The sequence below is a fragment of the Panthera onca genome, chromosome A1 (genome assembly GCF_046562875.1).
Source record: "Panthera onca isolate mPanOnc1 chromosome A1, mPanOnc1 haplotype 2, whole genome shotgun sequence".
NCBI classification, from domain to species: Eukaryota; Metazoa; Chordata; class Mammalia; order Carnivora; family Felidae; genus Panthera; species Panthera onca.
Window position 1 is genome coordinate 191,127,085 of NC_138339.1, and position 22,020 is coordinate 191,149,104.

A 22,020-nucleotide genomic window follows, 5' to 3' on the forward strand; every position below is an offset into this window, starting at 1 on the left:
ACTACATGTTAGTGGTTGATTCCTAAAAATCATTTGGTATGATTTTACAAATACAACAAAATGTTTAAAATTCTGTGTTCTAGGAACACATCAGTTTTACACAAATTCTTTTGTTTTTCTTAGCAAGCAGAGATGAACTCCAGTCCAGAAAAGTTAAACTGGACTATGAAGAAGTTGGTGTATGTCAGAAGGAGGTCTTACTAACCTGGGATAAGAAGTTGTTGAACTGCAGAGCTAAAATCAGAAGCGATATGGAAGACATTCATATTTGTCTTAAAGAAGGTATTCTGGATTGCCTTTTTCATTTGAGTAATACTGACACACAATGTTACATTAGTTTCAGGTGGATCATCATTAATCATCTTTTTTAGAGAAAATCTTTAGAGATTTTTTGATTGTGTAGCTCGGGCATAATTTTGTCCTTGTGCTTTACGTATAAAAAAAGGGAAGTAATTTGCTTTTGACTGCAGTCAGTGACTTTGTTGGGAAGAAAACAGTGCTAATGGAGAGATGGTCCCTGAGGAGTTAGCAGACACCTTTTCTTCTAGGTTTTCCTGTCTTCTTCAACCAGCTGTTCTCAGCTGTCTTTGTTGTTTATCAAGAAAGGAGTGAATGCATGGGTAGAGACCTTGGATCATATCCATAAAAATAATTTAGACTTACAAACTAGACTCATTTCCATCATTTAGTCAGAAATGTTTATATTTATATGTATATGTATATTCACCTACACGTATGTGTGCATGTAAACAGATTTATGTTTTTATTCATCAATCAGTTTTCCTTCCATGTATATATTCCTTTATTTTGGAAAAATTGCTTTTATTTGGCCATTATACTGCATTGCTACTCTGTCATATAAAATGGCTGATAGTTAAACATCTTAAATTTAAAATTAAAACTGCTTAGCATGTGAATATTTGAGGTGCATTTCTTTGACCCAGCTATTAAAATGAGGATCTCATGACCTATATAAGCTGAGTGCAAAATAAAAATCCAAGAATATCCAAAGATATCTGTTAATGAATCTTGTTTTAAAAGCTTATGATTAATGTGTGAAACTCTTGCATAGTTAAGTTTAAATGAAGTTGAGATTAATTTTGTAAGATGCTACATTTATTGGTTTTTTTTCCTTGAAGATATGGAAGTCCTAAAAATTTTCATTGATTGCATTATTTGGGAGACAGAATAGTGGGTAATAGAATGTGTGTGGTTGTCGATCACACTATTCTTTGGTATGAGTTTTAAAGATTTTTAGGGGTGCTCAGCTTCCCATTTCTTATAGGATACAGTTTGAACCTCTGAGCACTCTGCCCAGGGCCCACCGTAATCTCTGCCTCCTTCATCTCTGATCTCATGTTCTGCTTCCTCCCTCCCTGTATCATGTGTTCCAGAGAGGTTGAAGTACACTGGGTCCCAGTATATGTCCCAGGCTGTTTCTTGCATGGAATGTTCCAGTTTTCCCTAACCTCTCATCCTTACCTCTCCACCTGCTGCCTATTTCCCATCATCCTTTTCTTTTCACCCCTCCTCCTCCTCTTCCTTTCTCACCCCATTCCTTGCCTTTCTGAGGGCGTTCAAACGTTTCCCTTCCTGAAGGGATTGATGCCCACACTCCCAGCTTGGAAAATCCTATTATCTTTTTGATCTCAGTTCAAATACCATTTCCTCAGAAATCCCTCTCTTCCACCAAAATCAATTCATTTTGCTTCATTATTTTTTCTCACGATTCTTTTCCTTAATGGTGCTTATCATAATTATAATTTTGTATTTAGGCATATATTTGTTTAATGTTTTTCTCACCCCGCCACTGCATACCTAGCACCTAAAAAGGATCTTGCATAAGTTATTTACTGAATGAATGCATGGATGAATGAATGAATGAGACTAATTCCCAAGAATGGATTTATTCATCTCCCAGGGAGGAAGTATCCTCAGTGCCAGTCTCTATACTTTGCTATGTGTTAGATGTTCAACAGATGACTTGTTTAGCTGAAGTGAATTGCCTTCTTGCAAAATTGTTGTTGGATGGATAATAAAACAGCCCACTCATGTTATCAGAGATTCATTTAGTGGGCTAATGAAAGTTACCCCCAAAATGAGATTTTACATGTGATCATTCATTCATTCATCCTACAGATGTGTAAGTAGCAATGTATATTCTTGGTTTGCCTTATACAGAGATGAGAAAGTTTGCTCACTATTCTCAAGGAGCTTACCATGGAAGCGGGAAAGATAGGCACACGGGCAGTATAGAGCTAATCCAATATGGTGATGTTTGAGTGCGTGTCAAGATAGTATGTGAAAAGGGAGTGATCACTCCTGGAGATGTGAGGAAGAGCTTCAGCAGAATGGCATTCAGGCTCACCCATAACAGATGAATAGAAATATGCTGCGCAGTAAAGTAGGGGAACTTGGAAGTCCGTAAAGCAACAATAGGAATAAGAAACTGGAGGTGTGAAAATAACTGTAAGCTTCTTTTACTTAGTGTATGGTGCAGAATGGGAGGTAATGGGACTGAAGAAGGTAGTTTAGAGGTATATTGTGGAAGGTCTTATAAATCATGTCAGTGAGCCAGAGTTATACCTTTTGGACCATCATACTTTTGGTTTATGCAAATGATAGTGCTGAAGTTCAAAAAGATTAGTGCCATTAAACCTTCCTTAATCCGCTGGGAGCTCATATACCTATTCCCGATATAGTTTACCTGAATTGAAAATAGTTTGTGAAGTAAGATTACCTGTACTATACAGAATTGACTTCTGTCCCTCCCAGTACTTATTACTTCATATTCTTTGGCATAAAAAGCAAAGTTTTAGTATACTTTGAACTGCTTGTGATACCTTTCAGTTCTCAAGCATAATGGAGTTAATGTTTCATTATATATGCTGGATATTGTCTTCTCCAAGGATGTTCTGTAGCAATCCAGTTATGCCTTCATGTTGGATTGACCAGTTTTTTTATTATTTCATTCTCGTATGACCATATAAGAATGCTTTTTAATTCTCTTTTACGAAGTTACTTGTTAATGTCAAATGCTTAGAATTTATAAGTACTGGCATTTATTACTAGCTTTAAACCAAATAAAAGGTGGGAATAGGCAGGGATACATTTCATGGTTTTAGAATTTGGCCTCTGAAGCCAGACTTGGAGAGTTCTAATCCTAAACTTCCACTTACAAGCTGTGTGAACTTGGGCAAGTTCTTTGCTTCTTTCTTCCTCAGCTTCACCATCTGGAAAGTGGGGATAATAGTAATCACCTGCCTCATTTGGTTGTTTTCTGAGCACAGGTACAATGCTGAGTGGCAATGCACCATCGATGGAATGTTGTATTAGGTGCCCAATCAGTGTTGGGCACCTGATGTTAACATTGCCTTCATTATTATTTTTTTTAACATTTATTTATTTTTGAGAGACAAACAAGGACAGAGCTCAAGCTTGGGAGGGGCAGAGAGAGAGGGACACAGAATCTGAAGCAGGCTCTGGGCTTTGAGCTGTGAGCACAGATCCCGACGTAGAGCTCAAACCCAGGAACCGTGAGATCATGACCTGAGCCGCTTAACCGCTTAACCCACTGAGCCACCCAGGCGCCCAGGATTGCCTTTATTATTGATACTTGAGGGTTTTCTTTTGCAAGATATCAGCAGCTTCAGGATTAAACTTCAGGATATCTTTTGCAAGATATCAGCAGCTTCAGGATCAAAATATGCTCTCTCAGCACATCATACTGTGTGATGGGAGGGAGGGTGGCACACAGGACCTTACAGCTGCCTGTTTTCAGGCACTACATAGTTCATCGGTGGTTTAGCAACTTCATTCCAGAGATCAAGACCTTGCCTTTTATCTTCGTAGGTGTTCCCAAAAGTCGACGAGGAGAAATTTGGCAATTCCTAGCTTTACAATACCGTCTCAGGCACAGATTGCCCAATAAACAACAGCCTCCTGATGTTTCCTATAAGGAACTTTTAAAGCAGCTCACTGCTCAGCAGCATGCCATTCTTGTGGATTTGGGTATGTTTGTCATATTGATTATTGTACAAAAGCAAACGATACGTCCCTTTCCTGAGTATTTTGGGGGGTTTTGCTTGGGGTTTTGTGGTAGTTTGTGTTTTGTTTTGGTTTTGGTGTTGCTAAAGAGGACCAATTGAATTATACAGAGCTGCTGACTTTCCCCTTTCTTGAGGGCAAGTTGACTTCATGTCTGGGTGAAAATACCATAAATGCCTGAATACAAAATGAAGTTTTCATCCCCAGACTTTGCCCCCGAAAAAGGGTGTTATCTTATATTTGAATCATTATAAAGGTCATATTATCAGGGACTTTCAATTCCTGTATTTTGAAAAACTGACTTTTGTTTGGGTTAGGCATTTATTTTCTCAATCAACACTGGTTTTAAAATAGGATAGAATAAGTTAAAATTTAAACAGGCCTTTGAATATCACTTTAAAAAGCAGCACAATAAGTGGTTATGCTGTGGAATCATGAATACATCCCTATAGGATGAAAGGAAAATGAGCTGTCCTAATATTATATGAATGGCTACTTGTGACTGGGGAGAATTTCCAGTGATAGCGTCATAAAGCTATCTTTTTAAAGTCTGTATTTCAAATAACTAATGGAAAGTAAAAAAAGGTATGATTTTTAAAATTACATTGTCTCTAGTTTTTCTCTAATTTATCATTTTATAATATATATTTTATTATTTAAAAATGTCTGATTAATTGGATTAAATATTGTGCATTGGCATTTGACTTTTTTATCTGTATCTCTGAAAGGTGGCATATTTAAAGTGGCCAGATATGTTACTTGAGCCCATTTGGGAAAATAAGGGGTTACCTTATATTTGGGGTCCCCTTATATTAGGGCATATAAAAATCACTGGCCAAAACCTAGTTTTGATCTCTGTTCCTTTTGGATGATAAACAGCTTTTGTTGGGAAAGGACACAACTCAGTTAGTATTTTTTGATTTAATATTTTTTGTAAAGGGGAATTTTACAGAGAAGCTGAAGACTTCAGTTCTTGTCTGATTCTACCACTAAACTGTGGTTTTAGGCAAATTATTTTGCTTCTGAGACTCAGTCCTTTCATTTAAATGAGGACCTTGAACTAGGCAATCCCTGTGGATCCCCACAGATCCGTGGTTCTGTGACGAGAAATTGATGACCAGACTAGAAATGGGGATGGTTCATTTAGGGCTAATGAAGATATCCGAATAAAGAGAAGGAGATGATGCGATTAGATTATAAGGCAAGGCTGGTCAGAAAAAAAATGAAGCTAGAATTAATGTCTTGGGTAGAGAGTACATTTATAGTTTTCTTCAGCAAAAAATTTAAGTAATAAAGTAAAATGATGATTAAAAAACTGTTTATTTAACTCTACTTGTAGCCATCTGTGTTTCCTCAGTGTGTTCTTGTTATTTTCTCATATGTTCCCCTTGCTCTGCAGAAATTAATCTTATCAGTTCCTGGGGGGAGGAGGGAAACAAGATCACTTTTAAGCATATGTGGTGGAAAACATTTAAAAATCTGGCATTCTTATAAGTTCTCACTGACATGAGTAGTCACTTTGCAAGGAAACTGATCTCCCCTTCATTTTTGGGCATAAGAAGAGTCCCATGCCAGTGTCTACAGCCTGGGTGATGAAGATGGGTGGGTTTCAGTGTTTAGTACCAGCTTTTCAGTGATCCAGAACTGATTTTGTTTGCTTGTTGGGTATCTCTATGGTAATTTTATCCTCAGAGGTAAATTTTAGAGGGGAATTTATTTGAAATCAGCTTGGCCCTTTGCTTTACTTGCTTTTTGGCTATTTTGAAAAAAGAAAAGAGGTCTGTATGGCTCATGGAGGTGGTTTAAGAAACAGAGAGCAAAGGATATTTGAAAAAAAGAAGTATTTCCTGAACAATAGATTGAATATAAAACAAAATGACCTCAAAAAGCTCCTCCAGTGTCATATGACATACAGGAAAAACAGGACTAATTCTGTTTAGGCGCTACTAAGATTTCCTTTTAAATAATGTGATAACTTTGATAGAATTCTGATTTTACTTGGAGGGTAGTCTTTATGTGAACTTGGAATTTGCCTTCATTTATAGCCAGAATAGATTTTGTATTCTGTTTTCCTGGGATCTCTCCTGGACATGTCCATGATTTGTTTGTGAATTTCGTTGTTGTTTTCTAGAAAGAAGTGCTATTTTAGCATCAAATGTTTTCTTCACTTTTGTATGTGTAGAGATGGGGTGGTGGTCTGGCAGGTAGGACCTAGGACTTGCTGGAGAGAGAGTTTTAGTTAGATGGGTATTCCACACAGCTCTCACTGGTTCAGAAAAGAATGTTTATTTCCTGGAACTCACTGCATTGCAATTTCACTTTTATCTCCAAAGCTCAGGATATCTCAAAAATATTTCTTTTCTCTTCCTCTGCAGGAAGGACATTTCCTACTCACCCTTATTTTTCAGCACAGCTTGGGGCAGGGCAGCTCTCACTCTTTAACCTCTTGAAAGCCTACTCATTGCTGGACAAAGAAGTGGGTTACTGTCAGGGGATCAGCTTTGTGGCTGGAGTCCTGCTTCTGCACATGAGCGAAGAGCAAGCCTTTGAGATGCTGAAATTCCTCATGTATGACCAGGGCTTCCGCAAACAGTACAGACCTGACATGATGTCGCTGCAGGTGAGGCACATGGGAAGCTGTTACCAGAAATCGTAGCATTAGCCCTCTTCTACATTACAGTTAAGATTTAAAGAAATTTGGGAATGCCTGGGTGGCTCAGTTAAGCGTCTGACTTCGGCTCAGGCCATGATCTTGTGATTCGTGGGTTTGAACCCCAGGTCGGGCTCTGTGCTGACATCTTGGAGCCTGGAGCCTGCTTCAGATTCTGTGTGTGTCTCTCTCTTTACCCCTCCCCCACTCGCACTCTCCCTCTCTCTCTTTCTCTCAAAAATAAATAAACAGTAAAACAAATTTTAGAAAAGACTGAAAGAAATTTGGACCCATTGTCTTGGAATTAGTATAAACGTAGAGGCTTCTTTTGACGTTTTAGTATGTGGGATTTGTACTTTTGCTAAACCTGTAAGAGTAGGACATCTATATGCAGAAAAACTCTTCCATAAAGTTCCTGAAGTGAATAAATGAGCAATTCTAGAAAGGTAGTGGGTACTCAAGTCTCTCTCCCCTAAGTCTGCAAGTGGAAATAGAGAAAGAATCAAGTCTTCTTTATTCGCTTTTCCTCAACCTGTCAATTGAATAGAATCAAATCTTTTTTTTTTTTAAATCTAAAAATATGTCCTTATTTTACTGTGAGTGCATCAGCGGCACATATCTGTGTCATGTTTCTTCTTGAACTTACCATGTCTCTCCTCCTTTATCTTTATGTCACATAGGTCCTTCTAGAGGAAAAGGTGCCCAAAGTCAGTGGTAGTTTTTGGTCTGCTTTTCTTAGCATGCACTGAAGAAGCACCATTAAGATGTTTTAGTCCTTTTAAGCGGGGTACTCACTCCCACTGCGGTCTTCAACCTATTTCGGACTCCCTGTCTACACATTTCTCCTTTCTAGTTAAAATTCCCCTTTCCTTAGTGTATTGGTTTCTAACAAGCAGTTTAAATTTTATCTATAGATATGATATCACCAACTGCCACTACCTTTCAATTTAAAGCTTTTAGTAGTAAAAATATAAAAGAAGACTTTCAAGAGAGGAATGTCAGAGTTCTCCTCCTTTGAAATGAGGTAGGCAAGATCTGTTAGTCATAATATCATGCTGTAGATAAGAAGTGAAATATTTTAAAAATGCTTTTAAAATATATTCTTTTCCTGGTTCCTAAGGATCAGTTTTTACATTTAATATTTTAGTTACCATTCTACAGGCAAAAAAGGACTCGGTTTTCACCTTGTGAATGTTACAGTAAATGGTATTTTCTTGAGAGGATCAATGGAGAGGAAGCGATTCATTTTCTTAAAAAAATTTTTTTTTATCATTTATTCATTTTTGAGTGAGAGAGAGACAGAGTATGAACAGGGGAGGGGCAGAGAGGGAGACACAGAATCTGAAGCAGGTGCCAGGCTCTGAGCTGTCAGCACAGAACCCGACATGGGGCTCAAATCCACAAGCTGTGAAATCATGACCTGAGCCGAAGTCGGAGGCTTAACTGACTGAGCCACCCAGGTGCCAAGCACCCCTTCTTTACTTTTTTAAGATGAAATTTTTGCTAGGGAGATAGGGTTTCCCTCTTAACATTGGGTTTTCAGATGTGAGTTCATATAAAGGGACTTTATCAGGATCCATAAATATAGTGACTTGATTCCTAGTTGATGACTATTCACAGGTGTGTTAACATGCCACAAGTCAAATAACGACAATGGAATGTTTTATTTGTTACTTTATTTCTAAAGTATCTAATACTGGATAGGAAGCATTGGTGCCCTTGTAACAAATTAAGTAGCTCTGATTTCCAGAAATAGGTTTTGATAGCTAATATTAAAAATATTAAAGAATGGAAAGTACCTGTGAGTAGTGTTTGATTTAGGTCCCTAAGTGGAAAGAGAGATGCAGGGGGTGCCTGGGTGGCTCAGTCAGTTGAACTTCTGCCACCTGATTTCCACTCAGGTCATGATTCCAGGGTCGTGGGAACAAGCCCAGCATCAGGCTCTGTGCGGAGTGTGGAGCCTGCTTAGGATTCTCTCTCTCCTTCTCTCTCTCTCTCCCTCTTCTCTCTTTCTCTCTCCCTGTCTCTGACCTTCTTCCCCGCTTGGGCTCTTTCTAATAAATAAATAGTAAATAAATAAATAAATGTAGTTCTCAATTTAGAAATGCAGTTGTTTTCAATTTAAAAAAATCATCAGTTTGGTATCATAAGAATTCATGTAAATTGGATTAACACATTTATATGACTTGCAATTGCCAGTAAATATTTTATGTCCATAATTATGACAATGAAGATGTTTCAATCTTTGGCAGCATTTGTAGAACCTGCAAGATTGGGGACCTTATTCCAGGAGAATAGATCTTTTTGCTCTGTAAGTGAGGTACAACACTTTTCCACCTTCGGGAGCAGAAAGTGTTTTTTTATCCAATCAACGTAACTTTCAGAAGTGGAAACAGCAGTGGGCATGGATCACTTGGTAGGATTTCTGGTTACCTGCACAGTGTGAGCGTGGACACTCCAGGTTCTTGGCCTGGGTTCCCTTATCCGCAAAATGAGGGAGTTGAGGTCTCTTTTAACTTTGTCTCCTTATGTTCTGTGGCTGCAGTTTTCTGTGTTGAGTGTAAAAGCATTGTGTCTTTTATCTGACGTCTTTGCTCTCCCCTCTCCCCATCTTCTCTACCTTTCTCATCTCTCTCCACATCTCCCTCCTCGGACTCTAAATCTTCCATTGGAAGAGTTGCCATGTTATCTGTATGGCAGAACTGAAGAATTACTTATTCTTAGCAGATGGCATTTTATTATTAAAGTTTCCTTCAAAGGAAGATTGAATTATGTTTTTATTTGCTTTTATCAGAAGAAATTTAATGTAAATATACCTTGATGGAGGAAATGTTCTGATCTCCTGGTTTAGAATGCAGAAAAGAAAAAGGTTCTTAAAAAAATAACGTTGAAGTATTGCTTCTGTGTCACAATCCTAACAGAACAAGAACAGAATGCTTTTGCCAATATGCTTTCTCTCTATCCTGCTAATTAGACTTCTTTGATTTTTGTGCTGCCAAAATACTAATTCTTCTATTGATGGAACATAGGATGTCTAGTTTCTAAATTATAAATGGCTTCAGGGAAATCTATGATTTTTTTCAACATGACTGAGATAATAATCGCATTCTTGTAAACCTTTATGTTTGACTGCAGCTAAGCTCTGTGTTTCATAGCTATGACTTCCTGTGGCTCTTTCTGTCCTTTTTAGTTTGTGTGGGACCTTAGTTTCCACAGATATGTGTTATTGATGAAGATCAAACAAATAATTTTCCGTATTTATATATAGTACTTTGATTTTTAGTTTTGTGCTCTGGAAACAACTGTTGAATTCACAATATAATCGGTTATTTTGATGCGTTTTTATAAAGCTAACTACCTGAGGGTAACATTTTGATGATATTGTCTAGTGAAAGAAGTTGTGCTAGACTTAATAAAATAGCATACACATTTCACACTAAAATGTCAAATGGATATAACTGATCAAGGAACCACTACTCAGGATGTTACTGTGTGGATAAAAATTTAAACACTTCACAAATTTGTTGATTATTTGCTACTGCCTTACCTTTAGATACCACAGACATATGAGTTTAAAGGCTATAATTCTGCCTTTATAATGTTTTTTAAAATACCAATAATAAACCAGTAACTGAATGAAATAATTTCTTCTTTTAATACTAGAGCACTTTTGGCTTTAATCCCCCTTTTCATAAAAAATATGCTGCTGGAATACCTTGGATATTAGAAATCCTATCCCAAACTTCTGCCTCCATAACATTCTAAGCCAGGCAGCATCCTGGCAGCACTCGTTGCCTGGTGGGGTCGAAGCCAGAGCTCCATTGTAACTCAGCTGCTGGGCCCAGCAAACAGAGACAAACTTTGCTTCTGAACTAAATGTAGAGTCTTTAGAATGGAGGCTTTTCTGGAATTGGTCTGAAATTGAAATAGACCTTCCATGAGAGTCCTAAGCCAGGGCAATTCTGATTAAATTCCAAAAGCAGTGCCTTCCTACATGAGGAAAAACAACCATTTCCATGTATGTATGTGATACCAAAAAACATATGATAGAGAAACCTGTGTAGTCATCTCAGATGGACTCTCAGTGACTTGCCTTATGACCTCAGTTAAGTGAACTTAGACTTTAATATCAACTTTAACATAATAAAAATAAAATACTAACTACTTTCATGTATTGAATATGTGTGACTTTGTTATTAAATATTGGGGTAAATAAAATTAAAGTAAGTGTATTTTATGCACAGATAAATGCATAATATTTTATTTTTCTTCTCCAAATTAACTTTAGATTCAAATGTACCAGTTGTCCAGGCTCCTTCATGACTATCACAGAGATCTCTACAATCATCTTGAAGAAAATGAAATCAGCCCCAGTCTTTATGCTGCCCCCTGGTTCCTCACATTGTTTGCCTCTCAGTTTCCACTAGGATTTGTAGCCAGAGTTTTTGGTAAGAGATGCCTATGATCAAATGGTACAATGTTGTTAATCCAAGGAATATTCCTCTCCCCAGTGTGGTGCCTGATTGTTTTATCGTGTGTTATACAGAATAGCAAATTGCTAATGGAATTTAATAAATTTGCCTGGCTCTTTTCTGAGAGTAGTTTGAAATCATATTGGTCTTAAATGAAATTGAAATTAAAGGGAAAGAAGAATTGGATCCTGTATTTGAGTAAAATGTGAAGAAGTTTTTTTTAATCCAAACTAAGGACTTACTATGTATCATTTTCCATATTTTTTTATACACATGCTTCTTAGCTCAGTTTTTATTTTTGTTTTTACTTCCCCATTATCTCCTTCAACACTAATTCAAAACAGAGAGAAACATGTTTTCTGGTTGAGTCAACGGACGTAACTTATATCAGTGTGATTTCTAATGACAGTCTGATTTTGTTAATAGGGTAACTGAAACTCCTGTTTTGTTGCTTAAGTGGCTCTCCTTCCATGCCAGTGCAGTACTGGCATCAGTCTCTAAGACTGAGTGGCTCAGGGTAACAGCACCAAACATGGCCAGTAAGGCGTGGGGCTAGTTACTGAGTTCCTTCTGCTTCATCACATTGTTAGGCACCAAGAATAAAAAGAGAGTATGACATGGTTCATGCATCTTTTGGGGGCCCTTAAATCCATTCGAAAGTCTTTAGTTATGTTTATCTAATCCATTATTTAAAAATCAAACAAATAAAAAAAAAATAAAAACAACTCTTTATTAGAGGTTTGTTCTTAAAGATGTTTAGGACCTCTGTGACCCCAGAAAGAGCTCCTACAATTTTTACATTCTGCTTATCTTGTATCCACGGTGATATTTGTAACTTTGCCTTTGCTAAATTGGAGCTCTTTGTCAAATTGTATTTGGCCCAATTGTAGATTATTACCAGTATTAGAAAAAAAATGAGTGAAAATGGAATACAATGAAAATATCAGAGGATATCAAATGGTAAGAAAAATGTTTGGATAAGCTTCAGTTTTGAAGATATATGTGTAATATGTACACATGCATCAGATTACAGTATATAGTTTCTTTCTTATTGGGGGCTGTGGTTTAAAAAGTTAAACAGTGCATTAGTGTAATATGGTCTTTGGACAAAGTGCAGCAAAAGAGAAAAATGAAGATGTGCAGAATCAAATGGTCACCAAATTTCTCTTCTTTATTGAAATACTTGATTGCTTCTCTCCAGTTTAGTTTTTGGGTAGGGGTTGGGTTCCTATTTTTGGGTCTTTTAAAATCCTCTCATTCATTTTATATATATATTCTTCTTAGGATCTATATATTTTTTCTTCTCAGAATAATTTACCAAATCAAAATGATAAAACAATGTTTGAAAGCATCTCTCTTTGACTTACCCTTGGGAATGTGATATCAGAGCTCAAGAAACAAACCTCCCCAGGTCTTTTTTTTCTTTTTTTTTTTTGCAATGAAAATATGACTGATGCTGTCAGCTCTGCAGTAGCTGCTCAGTCCTTTTCTTTGAATTTAGTAGAGAATAGACGTAGTCAGGAAAGGGAAAGATGCATGAGCCAAAGTCACAGTTCCCTGTTTTCTAAGGACTCCCTTGCTTATTACATATTACTGATTCCAGAGTGGCAAAGATTGAACCTTTCATATAGAAATATCTGGTACTTTCAAAACTATTGCCTGTTTGTATTTGTTAGGAAGCAGAGTTCAGAGTTAAGGTAGGTTTTCTTTTTTTTTCTTTTTCACTTCTGATTTAGGTTATATATTACTTTTGATTTTTCTTTTAAAGTTTTTTTTTTTTTAATTTCCTGCTCTAATATAGGTTTAATTGTATGTGGATGGTGCATTTACTTTTTTATTAAGAATTTAAATAGTACTAATTGGTTATGCTGATTTGTTTTTGTAATAGTCTTGGGAAGCAAAATTGAAGTATCAGTTGAATAAACATCTTTAGGCTTACCTAGTCTCCACTAAATTTGCCACTAAAAACTATAAATACATAGGGGCACCTGGGTGGCTCAGTTGGTTAAGCATCCAACTTCAGCTTAGGTCATGATCTCACAGTCCGTGGGTTTGAGCCCCACCTTGGGCTCTGTGCTGACATCTTGGAGCCTGGAGCCTGCTTCAGATTCTGTGTCTCCCTCTCTCTCCGCCCCTCCCCGCTCATGCTCTGTCTGTCTCTCTCTCAAAAATAAACAGACATTTAAAAATAAATAAATAAATAATAAAAATTATAAATACGTAGACAAAGAGATATATAATTAACCTTTTTCTCTGGCCTTATCTGACATTCCTAAAGAAGTAAGAAGAATAGGTAAACATCTGTTTGTTGGTTTCAGTCATATATATTTTTTTAATCTAGGTGATTTTGACCATATTCTTTTGTAGAATATTCCGTGATTCCACTGCATTAAAAACACCACCACCACAAGAAACACAACAATCCATTAACACAAAGAGTGTACTTTTTACAATAGTGGATGCATAATTTTGATCATGAAAATCGTATGTCTTTTTTTTTAGATATTATTTTTCTTCAGGGAACTGAAGTTATATTTAAGGTTGCGCTTAGTCTGCTGAGCAGCCAGGAGACACTTATAATGGAATGTGAGAACTTTGAAAGTATTGTCGAGTTTCTTAAAACCACACTACCTGATATGAATACATCTGAAATGGAAAAAATTATTACCCAGGTATGATTAAAATGATAAAGGCAAGATATAAGATCACTCAGCAGTTTCTCTACTAAATATATATTAAAAATGCTTTAGTATAAAGACTTAGATTTGCTTGATAGATTTTTTTTTTATTTCATCAGATTTATTTTATTTGGAAGTGAGATTATTGTGAAGTTTCTACATTGTGAAACTGCCTGTGTGGCTATGCACAGGAAAAGTGGTTCAGTGCTACATAAGAAGTGTTTGGTGAATCTCAATTTAGACCAATGGTAAGACTGAAGACAGAGCTGACACAGTTAGAAAGACTGACTAAATAAATAAGTAAATAAATAAAATAAAAATGAGACTTACTTAAATATATAAGGAGTACATGGGGGTGCCTGGGTGGCTCAGTCGGTTGAGCATCCTACTCTTGATTTTGGCTCAGGTCATGATCTTGCAGTCGTGAGATCGAGCCCCATGTAGGGCTCTGCACTGGGCATGGGGTCTGCTTGGGATTCTTTCTCTCCCTCTTCCTCAGCCCCTCACCCCCTTTCTTTCTCGAAAAAAAAAAAAAAGTAAGATGTATAAGGAGTACATGTGGCAAGAGCCTAGGCTTTGGAATTAGTATTGGACTTACGTCAGCCTCTAGCTTTTTTATTAGTTGGTGGGCTTGTACACATCTCCCTAATCTTCTGAACCCTAGTATTCTTACTTCTCAAATAGGTCAATACTGATCTGAGAGGTTTTACGAAGCTTAAATGAGACTTCATGTATTAATTAGGGTCCCTTGCAGGAAACGGTCTTTAATGATTCAAACAAAGCTACCAACTTACAGAGGTTTCGGCAGGGTTAAGAGAACCAAGTATGGCTGTCCAGGTGCTCAGGAGCTAGTGACAGAGGGAAGCTGTTGATATTCTGGTGTTGAGGGGGCAGAGGAAGGATCTAATAGTGTTTTTAGGCCCAGTGAGTGCTGGAACTATGCAGGAGGAGTTTCTGGAGCTTTTGTACTTTTGGTGAGCCAGGCAAGGAAGCAGCAAGGAAGAAATACAACCTCTCCTCCTCTTTCTGATTTCCTGTAGCTGCTCTCCTGGGCCATACCCAACCAGAAGCAAGCAGAAAAGGAGGTGTGAAAGGGAGATGCAGGTCCCAAGGGTCTTTCTCCCAGGTCCAGCAGAATAGATGAGGGCAGAGAATTGGATCTGGGAAGCAAATGGAGAGTAATCAGCACACCATGTATCTAGTCCTGGCTCTTCACAGGGACTAGGTTAAGTGGTAGTTGTATATTGATGTTACTCAGATGGCATGACCAAGCTTCAGATTTGTAGATAAAGCAGTAATGCTTTATGAGTATTGATAAAGTTTACCACTTTCCTAGAGGCACTTGGGATGGCCAATAAAAGGGTTTAGAGCAAGAGAAAGGGAGTTTGACATCTTGTTCTTGTGCCCTGCCACCTACTAGCTCTGTCACATTGGGCAAATTACAACCTCTCTTTTTCCATACCAATAAATATAGATCCATGCTATCATTTTTAATGGTTGTGCAACAGTCCCTTGTGTCCATGATTTCCCACTAGGTAGGGAAAAACTGATACTTGTTTGAGAGGGATGACCAGGTTGTCTAGACAACCCATTTAAATTCTAATATTTGAGTATCTCTGATCATGGTAGGATAAATAAATCAGGTTTGTTGTGGTTTCTTTTCTCCCCACAGTGTTAGTGTAGACACCATTGCTTAAATGGCAGCTGCTGCCTCCCTTCCCTTGCAAGTTTAGACTAAGGAGCCATTACCCATCCACTGACTTCTAAGCAAACTGTCTTGCTGTGGGGTGGCGATATGGGAGAGCAGAGGCAGCCCCGATTAAACCCTACAGCTCTGTGCAGTGCTCAGGGAATGCAATTATGAAGATTCTCTGTGTGGTAGAATATGAGATGCATAGAGGCTTACAAGGATTAGCAAATGGATGAAGACATTTAGTGTAAGACCTGTCTACCCAATTCACAAGTAACTAGAAGTATTTTTGGTTTCTTTATTATAGAAATACCCTATGCAATTTTGCATAGATTATCTCTAACAGAGGTAAGAATCAGCAAAGATTATCTCTCACATAGGTAAGAATTACCCAGTAACTAATGTTGTATCTGGTATGCTACATTTTTGGAGAGTAACTGGATTATGTATATTTTAGTTGCAAAATACCCTTAAACATTAACTTATTCTATCGTCTTGGCCTCATTATGAGAATGTTTCAATTGTGTAGAAATAATCCATTTGTCATTATATAGACAGTCATATCTGTTTTTCTTCCTTTTGATATGCCATATTATTCTTCATTAGTAAGCACTTGGAAATCTATGTGAAGTACCCCAGATACACAGACTGTATTTTGGTATCCATACTAAAAGCCAGATGAACCCATTGTGTTTTCATGGCAGGTTTTTGAGATGGACATTTCTAAACAGTTACATGCATATGAGGTGGAATACCACGTGCTGCAGGATGAGCTTCAGGAATCCTCATACGCCTGTGAGGATAGTGAACCTTTGGAAAAGCTGGAGAGGGCCAATAACCAACTGAAAAGACAAAACATGGACCTCCTAGAAAAGTTGCAGGTAAGGATATAAAGATTTGATCAAAACACTTGACTGCCTCCTCCATGCACAGAACGATATACCAGGAATGGCAGAGATGTGACATAGAGTGAACCATTGCTGACAGAGGGTCTGTGTGGCAGACTGCGTCCAAGTGTTCTGGGGGCTACAGATGCCCATATAAACTTCAAAATCACTTGGGAGAGAAATTTTACACTCACAAAATATTAAATGACAATTCTAGGCAGAATCTGGTTAAATACCTATAGGGTGTTGCACCTATTTGGCTACATTCAGGGGAGGAGGGGTTGAATATGGGGAATTGGGAGAGCTCTGGAGGCCTTGGGGCTTGAGCTGGACCTGAGGGATTGGTGGGAGAAATGAATGGGGGGGTTGGTATGAATGAGGAAGACGGGGCAGAGCAGCAGAGTAATCTTGGGGTCTAAGGTTTATGTGCGGGAGAGATGGGATGAATGTGATGGAGGCAGAACTGTAGATAACTTTCAGTGTCAAACAGAAGAGCATGGTTTTAATCCTGCTGAGAAGGAAATCTCTCAGGGTTTTTGAACTGTACTTTCAAAAGATCTGTGGAAACCTTGATGAGGACACATTTGAATGGGGAGAGAAGGTGTGGAGATCAGCTAGAAATCATTTGCAGAAATGATTTGCAGTGGAAATTGTCTAGAGTAAAACTCAGTGAAATGGAAAGAAAAGGAAGCATTTTCGAGAGAATTGAATGAAAACATGTAACACATAGTCCCTGCCATCAAGTTTACAATTATTTGGGAATATAAAATACTATATATGTATTTATAAATGTATATTTACAAATGCAATAAGCAAGTTAGTATAAACTAATATTCTGCACCTGTAACTTGTATGATAAGTGCTGTATAGCCAAGCCCTGAGGGGCAGGGTTTGAGAGTGATTGGTGGAGGGGAGGTTAGAAGGAGAACCTTCTGAGGGGTGGGGGAAAATGTGTTCAGAGTTGGAGCTTAAGCGTCTCATGGCTCCTTGGTTTCTGTTTACCCCCCATTTTCCAGAATGACACCTGTCCCCAAACTAGAGACCACTAAAACTCTGTTTCTATATGGTGAGTCCCCTGACAAGAATGACTAGGAGAGAAAGCCTTAGAAATGAGGGATCTCTTGGCTGTCTGGGTGGTGCAGTCAGTTAAGCATCCAACTTCAGCTCAGGTCATGATCTCGCAGTTCATGGGTTCGAGCCCCATGTTGGACTCTGTGCTGACAGCTCAGAGCCTGGAGCCTGCTTCAGATTCTGTATCCTCCTCTCTCTTTCTGCCCTTCCTCTGCTTGCTCTGTGTGTCTCTCTTTATCTCAAAATTAACATTAAAAATTTTTTTAAAATGAGGAGTCTCTAGAGTAATTGCTCCAAGAATAGGAACACTGACTTCGTTCACTTCATCTTCCATTAGCCTCTGCCTACAGAAAATTATATGCCTATTCAAAGAAAGAGACAACATTGTCTACTTTAAAAAAGAAAATATTATTACTCGATGCTTCAATGGTGATTAATTGAGCACTTCCTTATTAGGGAAAGTGGGTTTGGACCCATTTTATAATGACTTTTTAAAAAAAAGTTTATTTATTTATTTTGAAAGAGTGCACATGTGCGAGTGGGGGAAGGGCAGAAGGAGAAAGAGAATCCCAAGCAGGCTCTGTGCTGTCAGTATGGAGCCTGATGCAGGGCTCCATCCCGTACAGTGAGACCATGATTTGAGCCAAAATCCAGAGTCAGATGCTTAAATGGCTGAGCCACCCAGACATCCCTATAATGACTTTTATTAATGGTTACAGACTTTTTCTTTTTTTCTTTTTTTGATGTTTATTTATTTTTGAGAGGGGGGGGGAGAGAGAGAGAGAGAGAGAGAGAGCGCGCGAGCATGAGCAGGGGAGGGGCAGAGAGAGAGTGAGTCACAGAATCTGAACCAGGCTCCAGGCTCTGAGCTGTCAGCACAGAACCCTACATGGGGCTTGAACTCACGATCCACAAGATGATTACCTAAGCTGAAACTGGATGCTCAACCAACTGAGTCACCCAGGTGGTGCTCCACAGACTTTCTCATTGACAGTTAAATATCATTATCATGTCTTGGTTCCCAAGTTAGGTGGGAACACCTGACACCAATTGAAACTGATAGGATCCAAAGTATGTGTTTAGAAAACCCTATATTTCTAGTCAGAGGGTGAAAAGCCTCTTTTAGCACCTCCAGGAAGCATCAGGAATCTCCTTTTTCTCCTTCATCCAGATCCCACTCACTCCAGTGGCCCCGCCACTGTAGGATGCTGATTTAATACTGCATTTTGGTGTATTCAGTGAAATGAGATGTATTTTGTTGGTACTACAGTTTTATTTTAGAGCAATTGAAAAATATCCATTTCATGAAGGGTTTCAAAGTATTTGTTTCACATACTATTTTATTCATTAAGTAATATGATATGATTGGTTAATACATGTAAGGTCGGGATGCTGGTCTGATGAGGAACCAGAGTCTTCAGATTTTTGATTTGGAAGAATTTGCATTGTTTTTCCTTTCCCCCAAACAGTTAGCCCATGCTAAAATCCAGACCTTGGAATCCAATCTGGAAAACCTTTTGACCAGAGAGACCAAAATGAAGTCTTTGATCCGGACTCTGGAACAAGAGAAAATGGCTTATCAAAAGACAGTGGAGCAGATCCGGAAGCTGCTGCCCACCGATGCGCTCGCCAATTGTGAATTTCTGCTGAGGGACCTCAACTGCAACCCTAACAACAAAGCCAAGACAGGAAACAAGCCATAACTGAAGAAGTGCCCTCTCAGCAGAACATGCTCTCAGAACGGAGAGGAAGGGAAGAGTCTGTGTGCTGCTGGCCCAGCGCTGGACACCAGAGCTGACAGAACCACTTGAGTCTGGTGCTGCACCCGTGTCCTAGCTGGTGGACCTCGGTCTTACTAGAGTACGCCAATCCTAAGCCATTGTACATATGTAGACTGGTTTTTTCTGTTGTTGTTGTTGACTATGTACATATATATAAAATGGACACAAACAGTTCATGCTTTCAGATCAAAAGAGTAGATGTATATTTAGTGAATTTTTTTAAATCAGAACTTCATGAAACCCCCACCAAAGGGAAGTTAAAATGAAATTCCCCTTGGACATATGTGAAATCATTTTGTCTTTGTAGTGAAACAAAGCTTAGAGCATCTTTGTATATTGAAATATACTTGAAAAAAATGAATGTATTTTTTTCTCCAAAGAGCAGCATGTTTCACTCAGTGGTGGAGAGGTAGAAACATTTGTGTAACTTTATGTATATCTGTCTTAAAATCTACTGACATTATGTATATCTGATTGCCAATCATGCTCCTATGGATTTTTCAGGAAGGTGGGGGCCTTCCTCCCCTGCCAGCTTTGTGCCAACTAGCATGTTGTGTCTACATGCATTTTGAGTCAGGCGAGGCATTACTTTGGATGTGTGTTAAGGAGAAAGCAAGACATCATAGTGGAGTCTACCCACCCAGCTCAAGGTGAAAAAGAATGTTGCTAGTTTTCTAGCAAATTAGACCAGCATTATTACTCAAACTAAAAATATCAGGCTTCCAAAATTTAATTTAGGACCTAAATTGTCTAGATCAACTTTCTACTTTTTTAATTTAAATTACTGCTTATAGTTGTGAATGGACTCCCTTTTACTTGGTGCCACAATTGGTGACAAGGATTTGGCATTTTCCCACAAATGGGAACTCCTAATTTAGTTCTCTCTACCTGCAGTGAAAGATATGGAAATGCGATTATAATTGGTTTTCTAAAGATAATATGCTGTATTGACACATTTTTTTTTAGCATTTATTTATTTTTTGAGACAGAGAGAGACAGAGCATGAACGGGGGAGGGTCAGAGAGAGGGAGACACAGAATCCGAAACAGGCTCCAGGCTCTGAGCTGTCAGCACAGAGCCCGACGCGGGGCTCGAACTCACGGACCGCGAGATCATGACCTGAGCCAAAGTCGGCCGCTTAACCGATTGAGCCACCCAGGAGCCCGTATATTGACACATTTTTTATTGTTGTTGCCAACGGACAGAATCTAATCTCTTGATCATCTTTCCCTTGTATGTGACAGTTTGGGGGAATTGTGAAATGTTTGAGAATAAACTGTTGAAAGCCACTGGAGAGAAGTGACAAGTGGCACCAGGCCCTTTCTAAGATCTACAATTCTGCATTTGAACTCCCAGCTTCCTCAGGCTACAGCTTAATAGAGGACATTCATGCATGTTGGGTATATGGAAGGAAAGTAATTTTCAGAGCACACCTGCAGTTCTCCATTTGAGATGAGTCTATGATAGTGCCTCTGAAAGTTGATGCAGCATTTTTGCCTCTCCAAACAATATTTATCATCACTGCTTTTTGCAGTACTTATCACAGGTGGATTATCTAGGATAATTTTCTTCAGAGGGGTTTTTTTTATACACAAGCTACAGTATATTATAGAGTAGAGAAAGAGCAAAGCTCTCGAGGTTTGGGAAAACCTTGAAGAGCAGATGATAAACATCTGAACCCCCTGCCTTTACACCATTACTTAGTATAAATGTAATGATTCCTGTTACAGATCAGCATGCCCTCTAATCCAGGCAGTTTTTCTAAAAAAGAAAATAAAGTCTTATTAGGAAAGTTAACGCAGTTTCTAGTTTTAGGAAATGTTGATTCTAGGTACCCTATTAAGTTGGGGTTTTCAGCTGATTTGTTTCTTGGATTCCCCCAAATTTCTCTATTTGTAGGTGAGGTTTTTCCTGTGAGGAATAGGACAGATATCATCTAGTTACTGTCTGGTGATGGAAATTACCTTATGTGTGTTATATACAGGTGGTAGCCAAAGAATCTTTAAGTTGGGAAAAGAAACTTTTCCTTTCAGTTCAAAGTTAATTTGACTCTGGATACTCAGAGTGTCATGAGTTGTATTATGTATGGTGTTCAGAGATTTAGGTGTCTTGGATACAGTATTTTTTCTGAAAATGAACTTTCTTTTTCTTTTGTGATTTTTTAAATGTTGCACCAGTTATGCTTTATGTATTGTTACATCTTCATCCGATTAATGTAATGTCTAGTTCATTTCCAATAAATACATTGCTACAGTTTCCTTGGCTTATTGGTTTTACCTTTGTTTGTAGTAGGAAAGATGATACTCTTGGTTAGATTTCTTTACAAAATCTGTATAGGCTGGATTATTGCTACTTAAAATTGGTTCCATGATAATTCTTTTCAGACAACAGGGCGCCTGGGTGGCTCAGTTGGTTAAGCATCTGACTTTGGCTCAGGTCATGATCTCATGGTTTGGGAGTTCGAGTCCAGCACCGGGTGAGCTCCAGCCCTGCATCGGATGAGCTCAAGGCCCACTTCAGGTGAGCATGAGCCCTGCTTTGGGTGAGCACGAGCCTTGCATGAAGTGAACACGAGCCCCACTTCAGGTGAGCCCCGCTTCTCTCTCTCTCTGCCCCTCATAGAATTCCCTCTCTCTCTCCGCGCCCCCGCTTGCTCACTCTCTCCCCCTCTCTCTCGATTAAAAAAAAAAGAATCAGATAACAAAGGTAATTTATAGAAATATTTATGAAAGTCTATTGTTGGT

General features: G+C 38.4%; 1 protein-coding gene across 6 annotated transcripts in view; it reads left to right on the top strand.

Moving 5' to 3' along the window:
• Positions 1-21,532, top strand: part of TBC1D4 (TBC1 domain family member 4) — a 73,563-nt gene extending 52,031 nt beyond the window's left edge. For all 6 annotated transcript variants that reach the window (XM_078432765.2, XM_078432764.2, XM_078432768.2 and 3 more), the window contains 7 exons: positions 124-282; positions 3,853-4,011; positions 6,423-6,667; positions 10,986-11,145; positions 13,672-13,841; positions 16,242-16,418; positions 18,965-21,532. In XM_078432765.2, the coding sequence (XP_078288891.1) occupies positions 124-282; positions 3,853-4,011; positions 6,423-6,667; positions 10,986-11,145; positions 13,672-13,841; positions 16,242-16,418; positions 18,965-19,198 (1,304 nt within the window). In that variant the 3' untranslated portion in view covers positions 19,199-21,532. The remainder of the gene's footprint in view (positions 1-123; positions 283-3,852; positions 4,012-6,422; positions 6,668-10,985; positions 11,146-13,671; positions 13,842-16,241; positions 16,419-18,964) is intronic.
• The last annotated feature ends 488 nt before the right edge of the window (positions 21,533-22,020 follow it).